Source organism: Parasteatoda tepidariorum, chromosome 1 (assembly GCF_043381705.1).
Source record: "Parasteatoda tepidariorum isolate YZ-2023 chromosome 1, CAS_Ptep_4.0, whole genome shotgun sequence".
In the NCBI taxonomy this organism is placed as follows: domain Eukaryota; kingdom Metazoa; phylum Arthropoda; class Arachnida; order Araneae; family Theridiidae; genus Parasteatoda; species Parasteatoda tepidariorum.
In genome coordinates, this window is record NC_092204.1 from 60,224,429 (window position 1) to 60,251,893 (window position 27,465).

The following is a 27,465-nucleotide window of genomic DNA, read 5'->3' on the forward strand; positions in this document are numbered from 1 at the left end:
ATATTAGATAATTTAAATATTTTTAAGGAGAAACATAAGTTTTAAGGAGTCTTTAAAGTAAAAGCTTAAATCTTCTAAGAATCATGAGTAGAAATAAATTTTCGACTTTATAGGCAATTTAGTTGTCAAACAAAACCAATAATTCCTTTAAAGTGGAACAATGCAATTAATTGTCGATTATATTCCTGCAAAATTTATAAATAATTTTAATTCAAAGATATTATGTTAAACTAGATGTGTACTATCAATAACAAAAGACTCCTCTCAATTTTATTTCCATTCATACCAAACTTTCTTTGGTTGCAAAATTTTATGAATAATAAAAAAAAAAGAATAAAATGATAGTCAAAAATCTTAATTAAGCTATTGAGAAACATTACCAACAATTCTTAAAAACATTTAATGCCATTCAAACAAATATTTACAGCTCATCATGCTCTTCTAAATATTTTTTATATTGATATACATCTACATCAGGATATTGCTCTTGTAAAGCTTCCATATCCATGTTGGGAAATTCCTTGAACAATTTCTTAATATGCATTCTCTGTTTCTTGCGTTCAATTCTTTTCAGGAATCTTTCTTTTTCTGATAGCTTAAGTAAAAACTCTGGAACTGTGGGATTGACAGTCTCCATAGTTGGAAATAGATCTTCTTCTAGGAACTTCTTGTTTTCTTTCATGGGAATAAGATGCTCTTCCAATGGCACACTAAAAAAAGTTATAACCATTAAGGATTTAACACTAAAAAGGCGAAACAAGGACAACATTACTTCCTATAAAATGCCTAAATCTTAATAAATTCTGTTACTTTTTAATATTTTATTAGGTGTAATCAACTTAAGTTCTCTTTGAATAGTGGTTCAACTTCATTTTGTTTATTTTAAGATACAGATCCTTAAAGTCTAATAAGTGCATTATTATTTATGATTATAGCTTCTGATTTGTGATGCCTTCTGTTTGGCATCAGAAATTAAAAAAAAGAGTGTACTAGTTGTACTATGACTGGAGGAATTGTACTACAACTTGTCTGAAGTGAAACTTAACTCTATTTTTAATCTTCACTAAAAGGTAAGAAAGAAAATGATGAGGCTTTTGGAAAAGAGATTGTTTACAACTTTAATGCTTTAAAAAAAATACAAAGCTTTTTTTAGTTTAATTTAGTTCAGCGAAAATTGATGCAAGCTCATATAAAAAACTAACTAGCTGGAAAAGAAAATGAATTTTCAAGACATTATATGAATTGCTATATCTGTGGATTAGTTTTCAATTCAAAATAAATATACTAATCATGAGTGTTCAGAATAAATTTTCAAATTAAATATATTCTTAAATATTCTACTAATAATAAATTTAACAAAATTAATATATTCTACAAAGAAATTTTTTATCCATAAATTGTTTATTGAAATAAATCTGTTAAACAAGAAGAGATATTTTCTTTATTGATTGCAGTATAAGATTTATGTCATATTCTATTATTTACAAGAGATAATTTTCAAAGACATGGGACAAATCAAGAAAGAGTATAATTATTTTTACCCTCTGAAAAAAAGCGAGACATTCTCACCTTAAAATAAGTTGACTTTATATCAGAATATGAAATAGATTGACTAATTGAGAAAAATAAATAAATAATTGTGTATTAATATAAACTTTTTCTTAATTTGTAATAATTTCTCAACTTGAAATGAGATGATTTTATCAGTTATCTCATTTCTCAGAATAGATTAAATAACTGAGAAAAAAGGAATGGTGTATTATTTTTAGTAGCAATCACACATCATCTTGTCTCTATTTCTTGCAGTTTTACTAATAGAGTACATAAAAATTATGTATGATGTATTTGTAAATTAAAATATTTATGGTTAAAAAAAATCTGTAAATTTTCTTTTGATAAAATTGTAAAGCAAAGTTTCTACCAAGGAAAAAAAATTACAAAAAAAGGTGAAAGAGAAAAAAATCTAAAATGCAAATAAGAAACGACATGTTTTTGCTAAAATATTTTACTAAACTATTTCAAAAAATAAAAATTCCATTAATGAAAAATAATTTTATGTTTAGAATCACAACAGATCAAACAAGCAGACTGACCAAGACAAAACATACTTTAGATGAAAATAGTAAATACCTGATAAAAGGCAGTTTTTTTAATAAAGATATAGTAACTAAATTACCCCAAAAAAGTGTATAAATACAGGCTAATGTGTTCTAAGTACAAAAATCTTCATAATAATTATATTTAATAATAATGCAGTATGTGTCCTGTCAACCTGATAAAGATGTTTTGTTGGGTTTTTACTGTCATTGTTTTTTTTCTCAATGATAAGTACAATTATTAATTAATTTTGTTTTAAAGAAACTTTTATTAGCTATTGTGTTGTGCAATGTCTTTAATGATTCATAAAAGTTTTTAAATTTGTTTACAAATGAAAGTGAAACACACCAGAAACGGTATGCAAATTTATAGTCATAAGCCAGATGGAATTTTGCTGAAGTTTTTTTTGTTATTTTAGATTTTTTGATAATTTAGATTAAACTCTGTCATGTTGACATAATTCCAACAATTAATATGTCAATAAAAGTGCAACTTATTAGTTAAATTTATCTTGATTTTTATTCATTTTGGCAAGGAAATATTAAATATCAATGGAGTTTAAGTCGCATTAAAAAAAATAACAAAAATTGAATTTTCTTTAATTTTTGGTCTTTTATACATATATATTCTGGATTAAAATGTTTGTTAATGTTATTTATTCAATAAAATATTTATTCAAAAAATAAAGTTAAGGGATGGTCTCTCTAAATCATCCAAAAATGTAAGCAATAACATAAACTGAAATGATGATCCATCTCTACTTCAAACATTTCAATTAAAATGTCTACTTAACAGAATCTGCAAAATCTACCCTAAATAATAGTTCCACAAAAGTGAATCTAAGTAATGCATAAAATTGACCTTAACTCAAACTGCAAAACACATTTTTTTTCTTCATATCATTGAATTTCACTTAGTAACTAAGTAAGAATTCAAATTATTCTAATTGTGAAGATCTTAAATGCTTAACTGTAAATTTTTCTAAAGATCCACAGTTTTGTGTCTTATTTATAATATAAAATTTTTTTTTAATTTTCTTGTCCAAATTTTTTTCATGTATAAAGTTAATACTTTAATTTTGAAACAAATAACCTTTAATCATAGATTAGAATTGTTAGTGTCCAGCAAAGGAGCAACTAATGATTTTTGTAAATTTTTTTTAGAATTTATACATTTTTTCTTTCTTTAGTTTCTTTACAACTACTTCTTTAGTTATATACAACTTTTTTCAATCTTGTAACAGGGTTCCCAGTCTTTCAACAAAGCAAAAATTAAGCACTTTTAAGGACTTTTTTTTTTGAAAAAATTAAGAACTTTTTTGAAAAATTAAGGATTTTAAAAATAGTATGATTGTTTATCATCGAGTATGCCCTCAGTGATAGTGAAAATTACTTACTGTCTTAAAAAAATCTATAAATAATAAAAATCATAAAACACAATTTTATTATAATGTAAGAACTAATTTAATTATATTAATTAACAGGGCTCACCTAAGAACTACCAGACAATTTTTGCAAACCGGGGTTGGTTTTTTTAAAAACATTTTCAGATNTTATTCTTTTTTATTACAAAAATAAAAGTTTAGGGATGGTCTCTCTAAATCATCCAAAAATGTAAGCAATAACATAACTAATATGATGATCCATCTCAACTTCAAACATTTCAATTAAAATGTCTACTTTGACCTTAACTCAAACTGCAAAACACTTTTTTTTTTCATATCATTAAATTTCACTTAGTAACTAAGCAAGAATTTAAATTATTCCAATTGTGAAGATTTTAAATGCTTAGCTGTAAATTTTTCTGAAGATCCACAGTGTCTTATTTATAATATAAATTAAATATTTTATTTTATTGTCCAAATTTTTTTCATGTATAAAGTTAATACTTTAATTTTAAAACAAATAACCTTTAATCATAGATTAGAATTGTGTCTAACAAAAGAGCAACTTATGATTTAAAAAAAAAAAAAAAAAGGTTTTTAGAATTAATACAACATTTTATCTTTCTTTAGTTTCTTTTACATCTACAATTTTTTTCAATCTTGTAAAGAAACCTTGTTCTTAGAAAGTTTATTTTAAGTAGTATAGGAACCTAGAAAAATTTGTTTAAGTTGTTAAGAAACAAACTTACCAATTAAATCTTCCAAATTCATCTTCCTTCCAACCATGAGGTCTTTCTCCTGTTTCCCCAGTTTCTAATAAATAATATGCTTCATTCCTTTCACGTACTACAGCTTCTAAATTCTCCATACTTATTTCAACCTGTCGAGTACATAAAATATGTATAATAGTTTTATTAAATATATTTCATAATTGTTTTCAAAACTAATTTTCTTTTTTTGCGAACTTACTAATTTGTTAAAGAAAATTAAAAAGAAAAAATTGGCAACCAAATATTTATTAAGACTGAAAATCAAAATAAAGCATATTCAACATGTTTTCAGTTTTAGCATTATTACAAATTTTTGAATTTTAAAATGTTTAATCTCTTAAAAGTTTAATTTTGACTTTTCAAGTAAGAAAGAAAAACTCATTTTTCATTCAAAAATTTTTTAAATAGTATCACACACATTTTTTTTAAAAATAGTATTAAATTTTTACTTTTTGACATGAAATTTAATATTTTTGCTGAACACAGCATTATGTTTGACTCCTGGTCCCTTAAAAGTTTTGTTTTAACATCCCTTATTTGGAATTTTAAAAAAATTACATAAAATTTTAATTAAATAAAATTTCCTAACTTCACACTTGATTAAAAAATTTTAATAGTTTTTTTAAATATTGACATTTTAGTAAGCTTTTAAGTACTTGAATAAGAAAATAATGAAGTGAACAATGGTAATTGGTTTAAAATTCAAAATTTAGTCCCAATATCAATTTTAAGTTTAAAAGTTGAGATGTTATTATACAAAAAGATAGCACCACAAATAGTGTGTGACACTTGTAACATCAAATTGACTATCCCAATTAAATTTATGCTATTTTATCTATATTCTAAATACCCTTTATATCTTAAAGTTTAAAAATCTGATAACAATGTAAAACAAAACAAAAAAAACAGTTATTGAAAGAAAGTTCTGGAATCTGTTTTTACTAAAATCAGTTCATCAAAATATCTTCTATACGAATAAATTAGATAGTATAAGTTTATCAGAGTACAATATATTCTTTTCTTTCATTTTGATTTTTAAAGAAAGAGTCATTTATGATCACCACTGAATATAAATTATTTCAAAAATATTAATTATTTTACATTTAACTCTAAAATTCTCATACTATGCAGGATTTTAGCCAGGACAAAAAAAGGTGATCGGCTTATTTTGGTTTAAACCACTTAAAAAAGTTCGGCTATAATTAAAAAACCAGCTTTTATTAGAACTTATATTTTTCAAAACTAGGAATAATATAAAGGGATATAAAATTATTAATTAATAACTATATTAATGCGATTGTATGTTGAAAACTATTTGGAACAAATTAGCACTTTTGAAACAGTTTGAAGCAACAACTTGGAACTGTTAAGGACAAATATTTTAAACTATTTAGAACTTCGATTAGAAATCAACTTATTTAATGCAGCATAAGAAGATATAGAAGAATAATATAAAATTAGCTATAATTACTAGTTGTCCAACTTTTTAAAAAATATATCTAATTCGAACAAATCACATTATGTACAATTTTATAAGTAAAAAAATGCCTAATTTATAGAAAATTCAGTGTAATTTTAAAAAAAAAATAATTATTCTGAATCAAATTTGAGCACAGTTAGGAAGAATTCGAAATAGGTTTAAAACAATTTCAGACAAAGCAAATAAGGATTAGAAATTATATCATTAACCTCTTTATGGAATAAATGCCTATCAGAGAAAGTTAAATTAATATTGTAAGATATTTTACTAAATAGTCATTAATAAAATTAAATATGTGTATGTTAATCTTGCATAATAGAATATAAAAGATTAAAAAACTAAAAAAGAACAGCTTTTTTGCAACCCTACCACTATGTAACATTTTAAAACTTTGAAATGATTGCAAATGCAACCACTAAGTCCTTGCTACTCTGATGGGTGAGATACTGCAAGTTTTCAGTGACACAAAACTAGTTATTTCAGTGATTCTGCTATTATTAAGAGATGAATAATTTATTATTGAAGAGAACATTTTACTTCCATTTATTTTTTTAGTGCGGTAAAAGAAAATTATATTTCAAAGATGTACAACTTAATTCAAAAGAGGGCAGCGTGAAAAAAATTTAAGTTTCATGAGTAACAATAAATTTAATTATTGTATCAATCAATAATAACTCAACCATTCCTAAATATAAAAAGAGCATCTATTTGTCTTAAACATAAAAACAGCAACTGGGGTTTACTACCGTTTAGTGGTACCTTCACAAATTAAACTTTAGGAAAAACGGAATACTTTACCTTTACAAATACTGGAACAAAATACTTTTTCTTAAAATTTTATTTTTGTATCCCGTAAGAATAAATCCATATTTTTGTGTTGATTTTTTAATATAATTTTTAATTTTCTCAAATTATGTCTAAATTTTCACAAAATAGGTACCTCTCAGAAAAACCTAGACAGACGCTTGAGCAAATTAAAGCATGTCTTGAACATAGTACAGCAAAGTAAAGATACCATTTTTAAACCACCATTTTTGACTGACTCCTTAATAAATTTAAATTAGGTTTTAACTTTTTTGGTAGAAAATCAATTTTAATATTTTTTTTTCTCTATTGATGAAATAAAATAAATTACATTTGCTTAAGCATGTTTTGATTGAAAAGAATTTTAACCAAAATATGTTCACAACAAAATTTTCTTCAAATTTTTTTTAATTAATTAGTACTTAACAGTAGTGCAATCTGAAAATATGGTCAAAATAGTTTAGTCAGAAGAGTGGTCTGGAGTGTCAATATCAATTTCTGCATATTTTGTCATATCTTGGAAACTCTTTAAAAAAATAAAAAACCATTCTACCCACAATTATAAAATTTGTTTATGCAAAGCTATTTCTGTGTAAAGAATAATATTTAATAACCATTTATTATTATTTATTCGAACAAAAGATTCAAATATTTTGAAAGATACAAAAAGTTTTGCAACTATGTAATTTTAAGTAACCTAACACAAATAGTTCTTAAGATGAAAGACAATTTTAAAACCCCACTTTTTTAAAAATGTTATAAGTCATGCAATATTTGACCACTTTTGTTCAAGTTTTGTATTTTGTCATTTAAAATTACGTAACACATACAATAATAAAAAAATTATGTATCTTACAATTCAAAAACAATTTTTTTGAACCATCAGTTAATGTAATTATGATGAAAGTATCTTTCAATAAACGAATTTCATGAATATTTTTTAAGGGCCCAAACTTTTAACAGCTCCATAAACTAAAGTCTAGTTTGCAGTTACTCCCCATATTTTCATGATCAAGAATCCAACTCAATAGAAAAAAGGTATGTTTATTTACAGAAAGTATGTTTTTAAGCCTGATTTTATGACTTAATAGTTAGAATCCCTTAATTAGCATACTTAACCCTTTGTTTGAACCATTAAGATCACTTAGTACAGGAAAATCTGGCTATTAGAACAACAGTGATTAAGGTTGATATCCTTTTTTTTCTTTTCTTTGGCTCAATGTACAGATGAAGATACCGGCTCAGATGAAGATGGCAAGACGGTATCACAAACTTTGCAGAAGACCTTAATGTCTTTGAAACATTGAGAAACATTCTGTATTCACACTAACTTACAAAAAAAAGAACCACAGTATTTTACGGATGCTGAAAATTTATTGTTCGCGTAGTGAAGGAAAGAATGCATTCAAACTAAAATTTCTATATATCTTAAATTAAAATTTTTTTTTTATTTATCCTCCTTTTGCATTTCAAATATTTTTGCTGTAAAACACATAATTTTTTTCTTTTCATTAGATACTTTATGCTGACTTGCATTCGTCTTGTATCTGTTCTTTGCAATGAATGGTTTAATGAGAAACAACCAATCAAGGTTCTATTACATAGTAATGCTTAACTTAATTTAAAAAAAAAAAAAAAAACATATTTATCTCAACATGAATATGATAAAAACCAGTTCTATGTTAAAATGCATTAGGATAAAAATCAATTTATTTACAATCACAATTGTAAAACAGCTCTATAACATTTAAACTAACCTTAAATAAATAAGCAATCTAGCTAAAATTAAGAGAAAAACTTACTTTGTCTATTCGTTCTGGACTAGGAAACAATTCAACTTCTTCCTTAGCAGCATGTTCCATTGTTAATAACATATTCTTTTCTTTGTATAAAACAAACCTTTTAAAAAGGAAATAAAAGTATAAAAAAGTAAGTCTTTATCACTTTAATACAGTTGTCACTCAATATAAGGATCCCTGTGGTCTAAACAAAAAACAGGCGTTATAATCTGAAGTTGTTTAGTTGTTCTTGAAGTTGTTGTTACAGTGACTATAGTGAATATAGAATTTATTTTGGCAAAACATGTTACACTTTAAATAGAATTATTAAGCTGACCATTATGCACTATTTTATGTTGATAAAGTACAAGTACTATTTAATAAAAGACTTTAAAAAGAAATGTTAATTTTTTTTGACATCGTTTAACATTGCACATAAGGTTTAGCCATTAAAGATTTTGAAGTTTTGCTTCACAAGAACGACATCATGAATTTCTTTATTCTTCTGCCTTTAGAATCTGAAGGCCTGTAAAATTACATCACAATTTTCAATTATTGTAAACAATGTGCTTTCAAAATCTTTAATAACTTAGAAATTTGAGGGTTTGATGTTATTCTTATGTCTATTTCCAATAAAATTTTGAATTTTCACTCTAGTCATAAAGCGTTACATTGGTTAGGAGTGGCAATTTTGCTAAATAACATATGTACAAAGAACTAAGTAAAACTAAAAATCTAGAGGAATGTGAACAATACAAAACTTCAAAATAAACCACCGCAGTGCGGTTGATGAGCATATTAAACTGTTTGAAAAGAAATTTTGAAAGATTATAATTATAAAACTCTGATTTCTAAATGACTGTGTAACATACACTTCAATATTTAAATACAGGTAAGTAATCAATAATTCGTTTGACCATAGATAATCCCAATGACCTCCTAGATTTAAGAAAAGTTAGTCCTGTCACTCTTTCTTCATTCGTATAGAAGTCAAGACAGTTCATGTTTATTGAGCAGTAACATCAAAAGAAATAGTGATTCGAATAGTTTTCTCGAAATTTTTGTTATTGACTGACTCGATGTTGATAGGGAATATGTTAGTTAAGAAGGCACATATTTAACATCAGTTTTTGAAGTGATTTTATGAGTATAAAAAAAAATTATATAAAACTTTGGTCGCTATATTGGAATGAATGGTCCAGCTTGAATGTTCTAATGGGCATCACAATAACATTGCTTCAATGGAATAGCAAACAGGACTTCAGGTAGTGGTCATTATAATAAATCTACTAAAGAACTACGCAGACTGTACTATTTCTACTATCTGTTTTGGGAACCATAGTAAAGAGCATAGACTACTATAATGATTTAATCAAAAAATGCATAGTTTCACACTTGAAGTTGTAACAAAAATTACTGTATAAAGTAAATACTGACAAGAAAGCTTACAATTTTATAAAAATATCCAAACCTAATTTATAAACAATGTCCATAGGTTTTTAAGCAGCCAGATGAGATGTTATGAAGTAAAAACAATACAAAAATATTTATCTTATTTTTAGAGTTAATTCACCATATTTTGGTTGATTAGCTTTTCTCTTCTTAACTAACCCATTATGTTGTCAAAAAAAAATTTTTTTTTAAATTCCATTTACATTTAATTTATTGTAAAATCATAATTTTTTTTCCAAACAGTTTTTATAAAATTCAGCATAATTCCAGTATACAGAGTATTTCCTATTAAGATAGTTTGCCAAGTTTCATTAAAACATTTTTTTTTTAATTTAGCATTTATAAAAAGTTTTGAAAAGAAAAGTAAACATATATAAATTAAAATTGTTTTAAGCCCTATAAATAACAAATTATTAGCAACAAAGCTAAAGATGCAATCTTTGAAAAAATTTAGAAAACTTAGATATTTTGTTTGAGTAACTATTTCATGGAACTAAGGTGAACATAATAAATAAATGTTTGTTGTGGAACCTTTGTAATATAATGTCTCTTTAAGCTTAAAATCAAGATAAAAAAATTCTTGAAAAAGGAAGATAGGGAAAACTTTATGCTATGTAGACTGAGGCAAAAAAACAATGTGAATAAAGCACATATGAAGCACAGAAGCGGACAAACTATAGTTTCGGTTCCCTAAACAAGAACCTACCTCACTGTCTTAACACAAAATTACAGTAAAAAAGTAAATAGATAAAGATATGCGAAATAATTTAACAGATAGATACAATCTTGAAGAAGATAATAAAAAGGAAAGTGATAATAAATAGGTGTAAGAGTGTTTGGCAGAAACTCCAGGGTGCCAAAGATTAAATTAGAATAGATTTCCTAACATTAAGAAAGGGTGAGATTCAAGATTATTAACTAGATACTTATAATTTTTCCAAATATAGAATGATTCCCAGAAATCTAGTTCTATAGAAAAAGAGCAGTACTGAATGATTTTAGCATAAGAAAAATCTAACCTATGATTAAAATTTATAATTCAGACAACTCTGAATTATATTAATAGCTTGATATTTATCAAATTTCTTGTCAATGTGGTCCTGGACAAACAAAACTTATCCTCAAATTTGAAAAAGAACATGAAAAATGTGTCCAAAATCAGGATATTTTTATTTCCAATGGCAGACATGAAAGACAAATTTGTAGCTGAGAACAATGCAAAGAAAGAACAAAAAACGGAAACAAGAGCTACAAAAAGAAAGAGTCTATAGTTAATTAATAATGCATCTCGCCCGCCAAAATCGTTCCCACGAGGAAGTGCGGGGCAGTGTCTCAGATGGTTAGCGTCCATTTCTTCTTGTAGGTTACATAATGGACAAAAGGGGCTTGAAAAGATTTCGATTCTGCACAGGTGTTTTGATAAACAGCCATGGCCAGTGGCAAGGTGAAAAAGGGCCACAGATTTTTCTCTTGGCCATGACGGAATATTTTCAATTCATTCCAGCCAGTCCTTATCTTTATTTGCTTCTTGGAGTTTTGCCTCAAATGTTGTTCGAAGAGAGATTTTTATTAGCCTCTTTGTGGTGTAGAAAAGAACTGGTTTAAGAGATATTTGTAGAATCTTGGCGGCTTTTTTGGCCAAGAAATCTGCAGTTTCGTTACCTTGAAGTCCACAGTGTGCTGGTACACATTGCATGTGCATGGCGCATTTTTGTTGTGCTGATCAAGCCTGGGGATCGGGATAATAAATTATCTAATACACATCGAACATGTCTAAATACACACTTAACCAATGAAAGATATTCAGTTCTTAATTGTTTAACCTGCTGGTCCTTCATTCAAAAAAGTTGCGCACCTCTACTACTACATTTAATCTATTTTTTTAAATATTTCATTGGTTAACCATTGGCACTTCTTTGGTCTATCAGCTGCCCTTCATTCAAAAATGTTGTGTACCCTTACATTACTATAGTTAATCATTTTACGAAATTCATCAGCCAGGCAAAATGTGAGACAACTATTTTTGATTGATTATAGTGAGTGATTAATGGATTTTGGATAATTGGATTGAGATCAATTCAGAATTTAATTCTGAGACTGATTCTTAGAACCTTGATAATACTTCTGTCAATCAAAATTGATTTTAAAATTTCTTATACTTCTTTTTTTTCAATTAATAATTCGCTTACTACCAACATCAGTAGTATTGCAGCCCACATAACAAAGTAACATTTTATCATTAGAAACTCTGAAAATGCATCAGTAAAAATTAATACACAAACAAGTACCTCAATTAGAAAGAAAAAAACTAAATAACCATGGGAATAAAAATTTTCAGAAAATATTTCTAAGCTTACATACAAGTTTTCTGATCATATAATGGAGGGAAACAAATTCTGTATCACAAAATCTTTGTACTACTTAACTCACAAAGAACTGGCCTATTTTTTTTTTTTTTTTTGAGCAACAAATAGAAATTGTCTCTAGTAGGTGAAGTTGGCTAACTCAATACTTTTTAAGGAGTCTAATAAATATAACATTTTGTTTTATCATTTCTCAGTTACATACTACACTAATGTAGTTAAGTTTAACAATCATGTTTCCACTTCCTAAAATATATTATGTTACACTTTATAATCTTGGTTTTCAAAGTTTATTGATTGAAATGAATGATTAGAGCAATGAACACTTATAATTTAAAGATTATTCTCAATATAAGTAGGTTTGTGTCCTATTAATTTGGATAATTGATATAATATTAAACGCAAACAATATTGAAGACCTGATTAATTTTTCTCACACAATATAAAATAAACACAAGTTTTTGTTACTTTTGAAAATACCCTTTTACCTAAAAATTGCAAGCATTTCAGGATACGGGAATCACTACTCTTAAATATGATACTAAAATTAGCCACCCCTAAATATGAAATCTAAAAACAATTACCTAATTGAAACATATTAATAGGGGTCTGTCTAGGCTTTTCAGAGAGGTACCTATTTTGTGAAAATTTATACATAATTTGTGAAAACTAATAATTATATTAAAAAATCAACACAAAAATATGATAAAAATATGGATTTATCGTTTCTTACAGCATAAAAAAAAAAATTTTAAGAAAAAGTATTTTGTGAAATTTTTCCTGAAGTTGAATTTGTGAAGGTACCGCTAAATGGTAGTAAACTTGGCCTGGAGAGACCCTTGATTGACATCCGGTGGCTGAGGGGTAGCGCTTAGCGCTGTCGTGCCACAGGTCCCTGGTTCGATCCGCGGGCCGGGCAATGTTGACTCAGCCTTTCATCCCTTCAGTGGGTTGATAAATGAGTACCAAGCATGCTTGGGGACTAAACATTGGGGGTTCCGCGTTCGGCTGACCACCTGACCGGAACATCTGCTCCTGCACCCCAGAGCCCAAGGTCAAGAAAACTAAGATGGGCACAGTAGGCCTTGGCCCTCTATGGGCTGTCGCGCCGCTGAGTTTAGTTTAGTTAGACCCCTGATTAAATTCACTTTTTAATTATCTAACTTTATAATAACATGAAGAACTTTTTAATGAATAAAATAAATAATACCTATAATGAATAACTTTTCAATCTATAAATAAAAAGTTCAAGTTTTCCTGCAGCTGATTATATCTTTCACATTTAGAATTTTTATCGTGTTCAAAATTATTACATGGAAGAAAAGTCAAATGAACCACAAATCTAAGAAGCTTAAATTAAACCTAAACAAGAAGAAAAGTTAAAGATGTTATTACACTTTTCAGAACTAGAGACACAGAAGGGAGAGAGTTATGAAAGAATGAAATAGGTAGAAATATCATATTAAAATGAAATTATGGATAACTTGAAGGAAATTGTTGCAACTCAATAAAATCAACTATAAAACTGAAGGATATCCTTTTTGTCAGATATTTTATCTTAGGGGGCAAAAAAACAGGTAGTGGGATGTTAGCTTATAACTCATGAAACTTTTATGAACAATTAAAGACAGAGGGTTATTTAATTATAAATTCTACAAGGATAATTTTTGAACAAAATAAATATGTAATTCCTGTTTTAGTAAAATAACAGAAGAAAAAATTTAAATTTAAACAAGAAATAAAAATAAATTTAATAAATCATCTTAATTCAATTTTTAGTAAAAAAAATAATAAATTTGTTTGATCTACTGATCCAATTTTAACCAACTAAATAGCAATTTTCTTACTTTATGAGGGTCCCCAGAAATATGCTAATTAATTTTTACAGGCTTTAGTTAAAGAGAAGTCCTAACTTAGATAAAATAACCATAATGAGTTAGGAAGTACTCTGAAAATTTAGCTCCTTATTATTATTTTTTATGTTCGCATATCGATATTTTCAATTACGTCTATAAATCCAATCGTGCAAATAAAAACCCTACTACTCTTATTTATAAAACTTGTTTGTATAAGGACAATTTTACATCAAAACTTACTTATTACGAATGGTCAAGCTGCATAAATAAATAAAGCTTTTCTTATTTGGATATTCCAGCAAAATATGGAAAAAGTTCAACACTTTAAGAGGCTTCAATTTTTTACCTATCCCTTGGTTAAGATATAGGGACCATAGCATCTATATTATGGTTAGCCATATATCAAGGGTTAGAAACTCAAATTCATCAAAATAAAATACATTTGTGTATCTAATTTTTTTACTTATTTTCCACTAACATACTTAAATTAGCATATCTCAAATAGGCCCCTTGAACCATGAAGATTAGGTAGTTCACTGAAACCATGATATTAACAGGTGAAAATCTATCATTAGGTCGAGTGTTTATAAACCGTGAATGCACAAAAAATAAATTAATTAAAAATTAAAAACTTACCACAATTTGTGTAAATCACTATTACTTTTGATCCTAAGCTCATCAATTGTCCAAGCTCTTCCTAAAAAATAATATATCATAGTAGTATTATGTATTTCATGTAATGAAATCAAATAAGATTATTATTTTAAGTTAGGCATAAAAGAAAAAAAGTATAAAATAAATAAATTATGTGTTTCAAAATTCTAGAAACTGCATATACCTGAGTAAGGTAAACCCATCGAGGGCATAATACAATTATAATACTGACTTTGATCACTTTTATTAAAATATCTTTCAGAATATTTTAATTTTTTCAACTTCTTAACACATTTAAAATGAATAACATCTAAAAAAAATGACATTTAAAAAAAATTAAATCAAAATATTTAATCCCATTGAGTTTCATACAAAATTATTTCACTATAAAATTATTCAAGTAAGAAAACATAATGCTAGTTTGATCGAATGAGAATCAATAAAATTTATTCAGTTCTTGATGAGGCAACAAAAAATAAAATAATTCAGTTTCTTAAGTCTTCAATTGGATTTTTATTGATAATCTAATTTAAATACTTATAAAACAAATAAAAGTAGTAAGACAATTATTATATCTGCAGCTACACCTTTTAAACATGAAGATATGCATTTTTCGGATAGGAAATATTGTAAAGCACAATAAATTTAAATGCGTAGATTTATATTTAGTTTCACTTTATATCTCCTCACTAGAAGGTAAAGTGCAATTAGTACCTGAAATGATGTATCGCAAAACCAGTACAAAACGTTTTCAATTATTTATTTCAGATGCCTTTTAATTGATGCTTTTATGAACATAAAATTCTGTTAAATATGACTAACATAAAAAGTTAAACTACTATTACAATTGTTAAAAAAATCATACAAATATTAACATGCCATTTTAAATGTATGGTATGTCAGTTTATGAAGGGAAAAAAAAGGAAAATATTTTTGTTCTGTGTTGTCAGTAAAGAACAAAACTTGTTATTCAACCTCTTCTTAATAAATTAAATATAATAAGTGACTCAAAAGACCATAGATGGCCCAAGGCTGGTAAGACATGATTAATGATTTACTTTGCTTTTCAATTTACTTCGCTTTCAAATTGCTAAACCTTGAACCTATTCAATGGACATCAATAAGACAGATTCTAATTTTCAGATATCCGGATTAGAAGCAGAGTCGAGGCTTAAGTCTGTAATATGGAAGATTAAAACCTTTATCATTTTACTAAATATTGATATAACAACAAATATATTGATGGAAAAAAATAGGTATAGTTTAAAATTATTCACGGAAATCAACTGCAAAAATAATATTCATAAAATTTTTTTAAAAATTAATTACAGTTTTGTTTCAATTTTCTCTTTGTCAAAGTTTTCAGTTTTCCTACAGTGCGTTTTTGCCATTTAATGCATAAATTTTTCTTTGAAATTGATGTATTTCTTCATTACATATTATTTAAAGTAAAAATGAGCTTAGCTCTCATTTAACAAAAAATGTCTAACAAAATATAAAATGTGACTTTTTAAAAAAACATAACAAAAACCATGACAGAAAGAAAAATGCATAAAATGAAATTAAATTACAGTCGGACTTCTATTTAACGAACTTCCATTTTACGAATTTCTCTATTTTGCGAATTTTTTTGTGGAACCAAGAACATTTTGGAAATTTCTTCGTTAAATAACTTCTAAATAGCGAAGTGAATTTTCTATTTAACGAATTTTTTTTTTGANCGCACAAGAGAAGATGTATTAAGCTTCAAAAGAAATTTTCTATATATATACTTACATTAAAATATTGTACTATGTAATTTTATCTTTTTTATTTAGTATAGAGATTTATTGCTTATTGATAATTATAATAGAGAATCAAAATAGCAAAGAGGGAGATTATATTTAGAGACATCTTATTATTTTAGAGATTCAAGACTTTTCATACTCAAAGAGTTGTACGATATAAAAAGTAGGGAATACTTATATAAATAAACAATTTAGGTAAGAACTTTTAAATTTTTTGTAGAAAAATTATTTTTTTAGATTTAAACAAGAACGAAGTTATATGTTAGATTAAAATAATTTAATAAAAAAATAACTTGAAAAAATTATGACTCATTGCAGTTTACAAAAATGATAAATACAAGAAAAAATTTTAGTATGAAAAGGTTGAAATTCAATTAATGTGTCTTAAAATAAAAAATAACCAAATGAGCATTTTGATTCACATTGAAGGCTCAGAAATAAAGTTATATGTTTTCATTCAAGTTAAATAAAAGTAAGTTCAAGAATAGTATAATAAATCAAAACTTGCTGTAACTAATCAAAATGGTTTTGCAATGTGCTGCAAAAAATCTCCATTTTCTTTCCAAAAAAATAATTGCAAAAAGTTTTAAAATATAAATATGGCTAGTTATCACATTTATACCTACAGCATTTCTCACCAAATGAAAAAATTATAAAAGTTAAAGTTCAATGATAAGTGATCTTTCTAATCAAGTCTAACCCCTTTAAGACTGTCCTCGCATAACTGTGTGGGTTTGATGTAACCCAATATGTGAATATATGTGTATAATTTCAAATAAAGTTTAAATTAAGTAAAATTTTCTTCTTATAGCTATAGCTATCAGTTTAGTATTAAAAATATCTTAGCTGCTTTGTTACAAACAATAAAAAAAAAATTTAAATGTAATATTATATTCAAGTTTGCATGGATTATCTTAAATTTCTTAGAATAATGTTCATAATAAAATCATTTTCCGAGCACTTTTTATGTGTTAAGCTACTTATACTAAAAAAAAATAAGAACTTTCAAATTGCATCAGGTCATAAAAAGTTAATTAAGAATCCCCTAAACCATGGCAATATTTGACTAATAACACTAAAATAACTTATTGCATCGAACAACAAAAATAAAAATAATAATGCAAAATCGCATTTGAATAACATTTACCCGAAGTAAAACTTACATCAATAACAACACCAACATCGCCTTCTCTGAGTCCAGGAGTGTCTTGTATGCATCTTACCCAAAATCCTAATCTTAAGTGAGTCATCATGTATCTCAAATATTCCTGATCACTAGAAAAATTTTCTCTACTCAAATATTCACTATCCTGAAAGAAAAACCAGAACTAAAGATAAGACAGTGCAGCATTCAGTACAAAATTCAAAATTAATCATCTTGCATATCATTTAATGTTCAGATTATTTACAGAGTATCTGCTACATTTTAGATTTAATTCTTTCCATGGCTAATTCCAAAATTTTTCTTGACTTAACGAAGTTACCGTTTACTCCGACAAAAATGCAACAATAAAATTTAAAAAAGCACTATAATGACATCAATTGAAATGATAGATATAACCAAAACTGTTATGCTCTGCATCTTCATATTTGTAGATTTTAAATTTAAAAAACAGAGTAAAGAAAGAGTTGAAGCAACAAAATAGCTGAAAGAAAATATAAAAGCAAGTAATTATTTTTTCTCTTTTTCTGCAGAATTATATTCTAAAGATACTTTTCGTGTTCATCAGAAATACATTTTTCCTCATTTTTCTGTTCACATTTCGGAATAAAAAAAATTCGCATATGACTGGCTTGCTTCAGCTAGAATTTTAAATTGATAAAATAAAATAAGAATAATAAATAATAAAAATTCTGAAATTACAGAAGTTTAAAAGATAATTCGCTCTAGAAATGATGTTTTTGCTTTCATTTTTTGAAAAAACACCAAAATTTTTAAAGAACATGATAAAAACATTTTACATTTTAATAAAAAATGACTGTGAGTGGGGATTTTGTTAGAAATTCAGATACTCGAAACACCATGAAATTGGGGAGGGGGATTCAATTTTAAAAATTAGACCAATTCAAGGACCTAAATCCATGATTTTAAAAAAAAAAAAAAAATAGTTAAAATCATGACATTTCATGGCGAATTTTGTTCAATACCCAAATTCATGACTTTCCAGGTGCGCAGATACCTTGTAATCATCAAATTTCTTGTCAATGTGGTCCTGGACAAACAAAGCTTACCCTCAAATTTGAAAAAGAACATGAAAAATTTGTCCAAAATCAGGATATTAAATTATCTATTGCCCTTTTTTCTATACATTGAACATGTCTAAATACAAATTTAACCAATGAAAGATATGCAGTTCATAATTGTTTAACCTGCTGGTCCTTCATTCAAAAAGGTTGCGCACCTCTACTACTACATTTAATCTATTTTTCAAAATTTTTCATTGGTGAATCATTGGCCCTTCTTTGGTCTACCAGTTGTACCAGTGGTCCTTCATTCAAAAATGTTGTGCACCCTTACATTACTATAGTTAATCATTTTAATAAATTCATTAGCTAGGGAAAATATGAGACAACTATTTTTGATCTATTATAGTGAGTGATTAATGAATTTCAGATAATTGAATTGAGATCAATTCAGAATTCAATTCTGAGACTGATTCTTAGAACCTCTTTTATCCAAATAATTCTGTCAATCAAAATTGATTTTAAAATTTCTTTTACTTCTCTTTTTTCAATTTAATAATTCGCTTACTACCAACATCAGAAGTATTGCAGCCCACATAACAAAGTGACATTTTCTCATTGGAAACTCTGAAACTGCACAAACTACATAAACAAGTACCTCAATTAGAAAAAAAAAAATACTAAATAACCATGGTAATGAAAATTTTCAGATAATATTTTTAAGCTTACATGCAAGTTTTCTGATCATATATGGAGAGAAAAAAATTCTATAACACAAAATCTTTGTACTACTTAATTCACAAAGTACCTATTTTTGTGAGCAACAAATAGAAGTTGTCTCTAGTAGGTGAAGTTGAGTTCATTTTGTTTAATTATTTCTCAGTTACATACTACACTAATGCAGCTAATTTTGACACTCATGTTTTGACTTCCTAAAATATATTATGTTACACTTCATAATCTTGGTTTTCAAAGTTTATTGATTGAAAAGGATGATTAGAGCAATGAACGCTTATAATTTAAAGATTATTCTCAATATAAGTAGGTTTGTGTCCTATTAATTTGGATAGCTTAAATTTTACTATAATGTTAAATGTAAACAATATTGAAGACCAGATTAATTTTTCTCACAAAATATAAAATAAACACAAGTTCTTGTTACTTTTGAAAACACCTTTTTACCTAAAAATTGCAGGCATTTCAGGATACGGGAATCACCACTATTAAATATGATACTAAAATTAGCCACTTCTTAATATGAAATCTAAAAACAATTACCCAATTGAAATATATTAAAATTTCTTTTAATGACTAACTTTATAACTAATATTAATAACTTCTTAATGAATATGACGCCCGCAGGCTGAGTGGTACCGCATCACGCTCCTGTGCCACAGGTTCTGGGTTCGACCCTCGGGTCGGGCAAGGTTGACTCAGCCTTTCATCCCTTCAGTGGGTGAATAAATAAGTACAAGCATGCTTGAGAATTAAAGACTAGGGGTTTTACGTTCGGCAGACCACCTGACTGGAACATCTGCTCCTGCACCTCAGAGCCCAAGGTCAAGAAAACTGAGATGGGCACAGTAGGCCTTGGCCCTCTATGGGCTATCGCGTCACTGAGTTTAGTTTAGTCTTAATGAATATAATTAATAGTATAATAAATAGCTTTTTAATATATGAATAAAAAGTTCAAGTTTTTTTGCAGCTGGTTATACCTTTTACATTTAGAATTTTTATCGTGTTCAAAATTATTACATGGAAAAAAAGTCAAATGAACCACAAATCTAAGAAACTTAAATCAAACCTAAACAAGAAGAAAAGTTAAAGGTGTTATTATACTTTCTAGAGAAACAGAAGGGAGGGAGTTATGAAAGAATGAAATAGGGAGAAATATCTAATTAAAATGAAATTATGGATAACTTGAAAGAAATGATTGCCACTCAATAAAATCAACTATAGAACTGAAGGATATCCTTTTTGTCAGATATTTCATCTTAGAGGGTAAAAACAGGTAGTGGGTTGTTAGCTGATAACTGAGGAAACTTTTATGAACAGGATTATTTAATTATAAATTCTACAAGAATAACTTTTGAACAAAATAAATATGTAATTCCTGTTTCAGTAAAATAAAAAAAAAAAAATTTAAATTTAAACATGTCTAAAAATTACACTTAATAAATCATCTTAATTCAATTTTTAGTTAAAAAATTAATAAATTTGATTGATCTACTGATCCAATTTTAACCTACTAAATTGCAACTTTCTTAGTTTATGAGGGTCTCCAGAAATATGCTAACTAATTTATACAGGCTTTAATTACATAGAAGTACAAATTTGGATAAAATAACCACAATGAATCAGGAAGCACTCTGAAAATTTAAGCTTCCTAATGCTATTTTTAATGTTTGCATATCGATATTTCAAATATGTCTAGAAAACCAATCGTGCAAATAACAACCCTTCTACTCACATTAATAAAACTTGTTTGTAATTTTACATCAAAACTTACTTATTACGAATGGTCAAGCTTTATAAATAAATAAATATTTTTTTTATTTGGATATTCCAGCAAAATATGCAAAAAGTTAAGCACTTTAAGAGGCTTCCATTTTTGATTTATATCTTGTTTAAGATGTAGGGACCATAACATCTATATTATAATTATCTTATATCAAGAGTTTGAAACTCAAATTCATCAAAAGAAAATACATTTTGTATGTAATTTTTTTACTTATTTTCCACAAACATATTTAAATTAGCATATCTGAGATAGGACTCTTGAACCATGAAGATTAGGTAGTTCACTGAAACCATGATCTTGACAGGTGAAAATCTAATCATTAGGTCGAGTGTCTATACGCCGTAAATGCACAAAAAAATAAATAATTGAAAACCTACCACAATTTGTGTAAATCACTATTACTTTTGATCCGAAGCTCATCAATTGTCCAAGCTCTTCCTAAAATAATAATATAAGAAAAAGGTATAAAATAAATGCATTTCAAAATTCTAGAAATTGCATATACCTGAGTAAGGTAAACCCTTTGAGTGCATAATACAATAATAATAGCACTGACTTTGATCACTTTCATTAAAATATCTTTCAGAATATTTTATTTTTTCAACTTCTTAACACATTTAAAATAAATAACATCTAAAAAATGTCATTTAAATAAAACAAATCAAAATATTTAATCCCATTGAGTTTCATACAAAATTATTTCACTGAAAGTAGGAAAAAATAATGCTACTTTGATCGAATGAGTATCAATAAAATTTATTCAGCTTTTGAGGTAGCAACAAAAAATAAAATAAATCAGTTTCTTAAGTCTTTAATTTAATTTTTATTGATAAACTAATTTAAATACTTGTAAAATTTATAAAAGGAGTACGACAATTAATTATTATATCTATAGCTACACGCTCTAAACATGAAAGATATGCATTTTTTGTCTAGAAAATATTGTAAAGCACAAAAAAATTAAATGTGTAGATTTATAATTAGTTTCACTTTATATCTCCTTGCTAGAAGGTAAAGTGTAATTAGTACCTGAAATTATACAATAAATTATCGCAAAACCAGTACAAAACGTTTCGAATTATTTATTTCAGAAGCCTTTTAATTGATGCTTTAATGAATATCAAATTCTGTTAAGTATGACTAACATAAAAAGTAAAACTATTAGTATTGTTTAAAAAATCATAAAAATAATAACATGCCTTTTAAAAATTTATGGTATGTCAGTTTATGAAGAAAAAAAAAAAAGATATTTTTGTTCTGTGTTGCCTATAAAGAACAAAACTTGTCATTCAACCTCTTATTAATAAATTAAATAAAATCAGTAACTCAAATGATCATAGATGGCCCAAGACTGGTAAGACATGATTAATGATTTACTTTGCTTTTCTATTTACTTCGCTTTCAAATTACTAAACCTTGAACCTATTCAATAAGACAGATTCTAATTTTCACACATGCGAATTAAAAGCAGAGTCGAGGTTTAAGTCTGTAATATGGAAGATTAAAACCTTAATCATTTTATTAAACATTGATATAACAAATATATAGATAAAAAAATTAGGTATAGTTTAAAATTATTCACGGAAATCAACTGCAAAAATATATTCATAAATTTTTTTAAAAAATTAATTACAGTTTCATTTCAGTTTCCTCTTCCTCATAGTTTTCAGTTTTCCTGCAGTGCATTTTTGCCATTTAAAGCATGAATTTTTCTTTGAAACTGATGTATTTCTTCAATACATATTATTTAAAGTAAAAATGAACTTAGCTCTCATTTAACAAAAAATGTCTTTCAAAATATAAAAGGTGACTTTTTACAAAAACCATGACAGAAAACCATGCATTTTTCGTATGAAAACTAATTTAAAATTGGTCTGTAACAAAAACAATATCACACAGTTTTCCAACTTTGTACAACACTTAGGAGTCCAATACCTGATTTAACTTCCTCTTCACCCCAATTTTTAGAATCATCAAAAAACTCCATCAAATCGCAGCATATTGAACTTCTATGAAAACTTCTGCTATTTTCTATAATAGATTTACTGATGCTCAATTTTTTTAATCCTTCACTGAATCTGAAAGAAAAATCCTGTGTCAGATGATTTTATCGGCAATTATATACATCAATAGTATAATTATATTAATCATAGCATAATAACGTTAATCATATAAAAAAACAAGTTCAAAGAAAATAAATTTTATTCAAGAATGACTAATTTATCTTTGTTTACATTAATTGATTTGCCTATTAATTGGAAAAATCTATTTTTCAAACTTATTAAAAAACCTCTTTCCACCCAAAGTAGAATGGGTTTATGTAGAACAATAACAAAGATTCTTTCTACTGCAGTGTTCTTAATATTTTGCCAATTAATAGCATTAAGCCAGTGTTTCCAAAACTTAAGACTTTTGTGTAACTTTTCTAAATTTTTTGTAACACTGTGTACCACTAATAAGAAAATGAAAGTATTTTTTACTATAAAAAAATTGCACAAATGTTAAAAATCACAACTGGCTGTTGACACCACTAATTGTTAACTGTTAATTCCGCAAAAAATAGCCAATAGAAAAATATGTAATCGCAAATTTTCATGGCTAGCTTTGTTTTTAAATAAAATGTTCGTTTGTTGCAAGATATTTCGAATAAGAACACGTACCCACTGTTCCTGTACCCCTAAGGGTACGCGTACCACACTTTGGGAAACACTGTATTAAGCCAATAAAATTCTTTAGACTTGTGCATAGCCACTTCTAGAATTTCTATTATATCTAGAATAGCACATTACACTTTGTACAGTCATTTGTGCTTCATGCACAGCAATTTTCATTTATGCAATTAAAAAATTCCTTATCACAATATGTATAATAGTATTAACAAAATCTAATTTGTGCTAACAAGATTCATGAATAGGACACTTCGATCCACATTACCACTATTTACAAATCAAACATCATCCACTTTAACCTAGATTTACAATAAAGAAATTTATGAGTTACAATCCATATTAATGTGATTTATAAGCCCTACATTAAGATATTCATTAATAGGATTTATAAGTAGCAGTACAAATATTTGTATTAACAGATTATATTAATTTATTCATACCAACAGGCAGCATATATCACTAAATTAGATTTGTAATCACATAAATGAAGAAAAAAATGCATCCAAATTTGTTTTTCATTACTTATAAACATTGCATCTCAATTAATATTCACATTATTACTGAGAAACGCTTTGCATACGCATAAACAAAATTTACAAATCATTCTCATTCATAAGTGTTACATTATACACATGTGTGTAAATACTATAGCTCGTTTACAACATTGGTAGGCTGTAATTGATAAAATACTCTAATGCAAAATGCAAGCATAATTATCAGAAACTTTTTACTTGTTTAAATGTTGGCAGTAGAAAACTGCAGAACGATCTGCCAAGAGGGCCAGACCTCAAACTTAAACTAAGCTTACTCGGAGGAGACAATGAATTTTGTCTTATGAGTTAGACGACAGTTGTCTACCATTCAAGGAGATTACCGTATCCTGATCTGTGGCAGAATAATCACTTGGCAACTTCCAACTTGGCAACTAATAATCTTGGCAACTTCCAGGCAGCGGCCCGCGAGGAACTAAAAAAAAACATCACAGAAAGGGACGAACTCGAAGTGTATAACTCGTACTCACCCACAGGCAAAACATCTACATGTTTTTTTTTTTAAAATTTGCAAGTTTAAAATCTATTTGGCACTTTATTGATTGAAGTTGGTGCAACAGATCAGGATACGGAAATATCCCCCAATTTCATTCATGCAAGTTTCATATTTAATAAAATAAAATACGAAATCAGAAATGTAGAATAATATAATGCTGTAATCAAATCAGAATAATTTTTTTCAGAACTAGTGATAATTTCTGGAAAACATCTCGTACCCCTAATGAATGAAGAATTATTATGTTTGAGAATGATCAATTCAAATGTTGCAGTGAGGAAAAAAATGATTAAAAAATTTCTAAAAACCAGGTTTTGCTTTTAACTTTTTGTAAACTCAGAAAAGAATGATTTTTTTTCTTTTGAGAATCAAAAATTATATGAGAACACTATAACGAAGACTCAGTTTAATATAAAAAAAGAAGAATTGTAAAAATTTATTAATAGAGAGGGTGAGTTATATTGTATAGGAAATATCTGACTCACAGTTTAATTTTTCCATCATTAAAATTTAGAAATACTTTTTTACACCTAGCTAATAATAGTGAGCGGAACATATTCTTGAGTGATCAATTTCCAAACAATAAAAATTCCTCCTTTAAATGCTATTCCTGATTCTTAAACATGAGTTTTATTTCCCATTTTAAATGCTTGTTAAATTCAAAAAAAAAATTTCAGAAATTCACGGTGAAGGAGAACTAGATTGTTGTAAATAAACAAAGAAAAGTACGGTTACAGTGAAAAAACAATGTTAAAAAATTTCAAGTTAACAGCCGTTCACAGTTCAGTCATTACTGAAAGATTATTCACACTCAATCTATGCAAAGGAAAAATCGTGTATGCGAATTCAAAAGTGCGAGCGAGAACGTGGTTGCTGAGTTGGCCGATTATTTCGTAGTTGCTGCTGGTTTGCTAATTGCAGCTGGTTCGTAGTAGCAGCTGCACAATACGCTATAGGAGGTGATCTGAGAAACATCTCTGAAGATTGTCCGAATACATGCCATCAATTTAGACCCTCTGCGGATGGCTGTTGTTCTTGAAGTTCATTTACGTCGCACTAGAGCAGCATAATTGGCTATTCTCGACGGTCTGAAAAACATCCCTGAGGATGATCCAAAGCCATGCCATCACAATTTTATCCTCTACAGAGGGGATGGCATTCCCGCTACGATAGCCCAGTGACCTGCACGCGAAGTCAAGCACTTTACGAAGGAACAGTTTAACGAGGACCCATACCGTACACCCTCGGTCCCTACGCAGAATGATCCAAGTGGTCACACACCCGCACACTGACCGCAGTCAGTGAAGCTTGACTTCCGTGATCTGCTGAGAATCGTGTCTTAACGGTCTCCGCAGAGGGTCACTGCGAGACCCTCTGCGGAGGGTTGGCTCCATCGCCTTGATAGCCCGACGATCTGCACTCGACATCAAGCTCTGTACGGTAGGCCGACGACCAATACTGCACATCCTCGGTCACTCAGCCACGTGCTGCCAGCTGCCAGTAATGCTTGACTGTGGTGATCTGCTGGGAACAGTGACCTACGATCAGTTCACATGGGGGCAAATTAATATGGGGAAAGGACGAAGAAATGGCGAAATATTTATGAGAAACGGAGGTGAAAAATTGATTAAATATGTTGACCATTTACATTTTTGAAAACAAACTTAATTTTTGAAACTTATAAACTTTTTTTTCCATTAAAGGTTACAAATTAGTAGGCAACCGGGAAAAAAATTCTATCGGAATCTAATAAATCACAATCGAGGAAGGTGTTGAAACTTTGAAATGATTTCCAGATGAAACTTGCATGTGTTTCTAACAATCACCTTTTAATTCCTGTCTGTTTACCTGGATCAATCAGGTTTAAATGTTTTCAGTTCTGCCCTCTTTTGTGGTGATTCACGACTCTTAACTGTCCGAAAACTATTGGTTTTAGCAGTTATTTATCGTTTTCAGGCAGTTAAGACTTATGAATCATTAATAAGATGGGTTTAAATATATGTCAAAAATTTTCATTGCTAGTGGATGCTTAAAAAATTCTTGCAAATAAAGCATGCTTAATTGTCTTTTCGCTACTCTATTCACCATTTATGGAAAATTTCGTGAATTTAATTATCAATAGTTTTGTTTACAAATTGGCTTATTGTGCACAAAATACAGTTTTTAAATAATAAACGGACCACCCCAAATAACTTTTGATCTAATGATTGGAACTTCATTCTCTAAGGCTCAATCTTAATAGCTTATTGGGTTGACCTTAAATATGTTAGTTAGTTAGAGCAAATGATATTTTAAGTTACGAAATCAGACACAAAAGCATACTCTCTCCGAATAAACATACCTTTTTTTTCGTCGGATTCCCAAAATATAAAAGGGGGCTGCAATCTGGGAAATCTGGTCCCCATAGTTTAGTCTGGAGAGCAGCGCAAAGTTTGGACTTCTTAGTGATAATTTACTCGTGCTTTTCACCATATCACGTGAGCTTTTTAGGCGAATGGAACAATTTTACGCACTATTATAAAATACGTTTATAGTAGGATAATTTCATGAAAAAATATTTATTGTTGTTTATTAATTTTTTTCTTACTATTACATTTAATAATAATAATAAAAAAATAT

At 27.6% G+C, this 27,465-nt stretch overlaps 1 protein-coding gene across 2 annotated transcripts; it reads right to left on the minus strand.

The window, feature by feature from the left end:
• Positions 1 to 381: 381 nt before the first annotated feature.
• Positions 382 to 25,585, minus strand: LOC107454158 (mitochondrial ribosomal protein L47). 2 transcript variants are annotated; one of them, XM_016071231.4, is made up of 6 exons: positions 25,332 to 25,585; positions 23,066 to 23,208; positions 21,508 to 21,568; positions 8,338 to 8,434; positions 4,231 to 4,361; positions 382 to 710 (listed from the first exon to the last, which is right to left on the minus strand). In XM_016071231.4, exons 1-6 carry the CDS (start codon positions 25,400 to 25,402, stop codon positions 422 to 424), a joined length of 792 nt encoding a protein of 263 aa, XP_015926717.2. In that variant the 5' UTR covers positions 25,403 to 25,585; the 3' UTR covers positions 382 to 421. The 2 variants fall into 2 exon arrangements, with proteins under 2 accessions (XP_015926717.2, XP_042908826.1); XM_043052892.2 differs by lacking the exon at positions 21,508 to 21,568 and adding an exon at positions 14,621 to 14,681 and having other exon boundaries at positions 25,332 to 25,558.
• Positions 25,586 to 27,465: the final 1,880 nt, after the last annotated feature.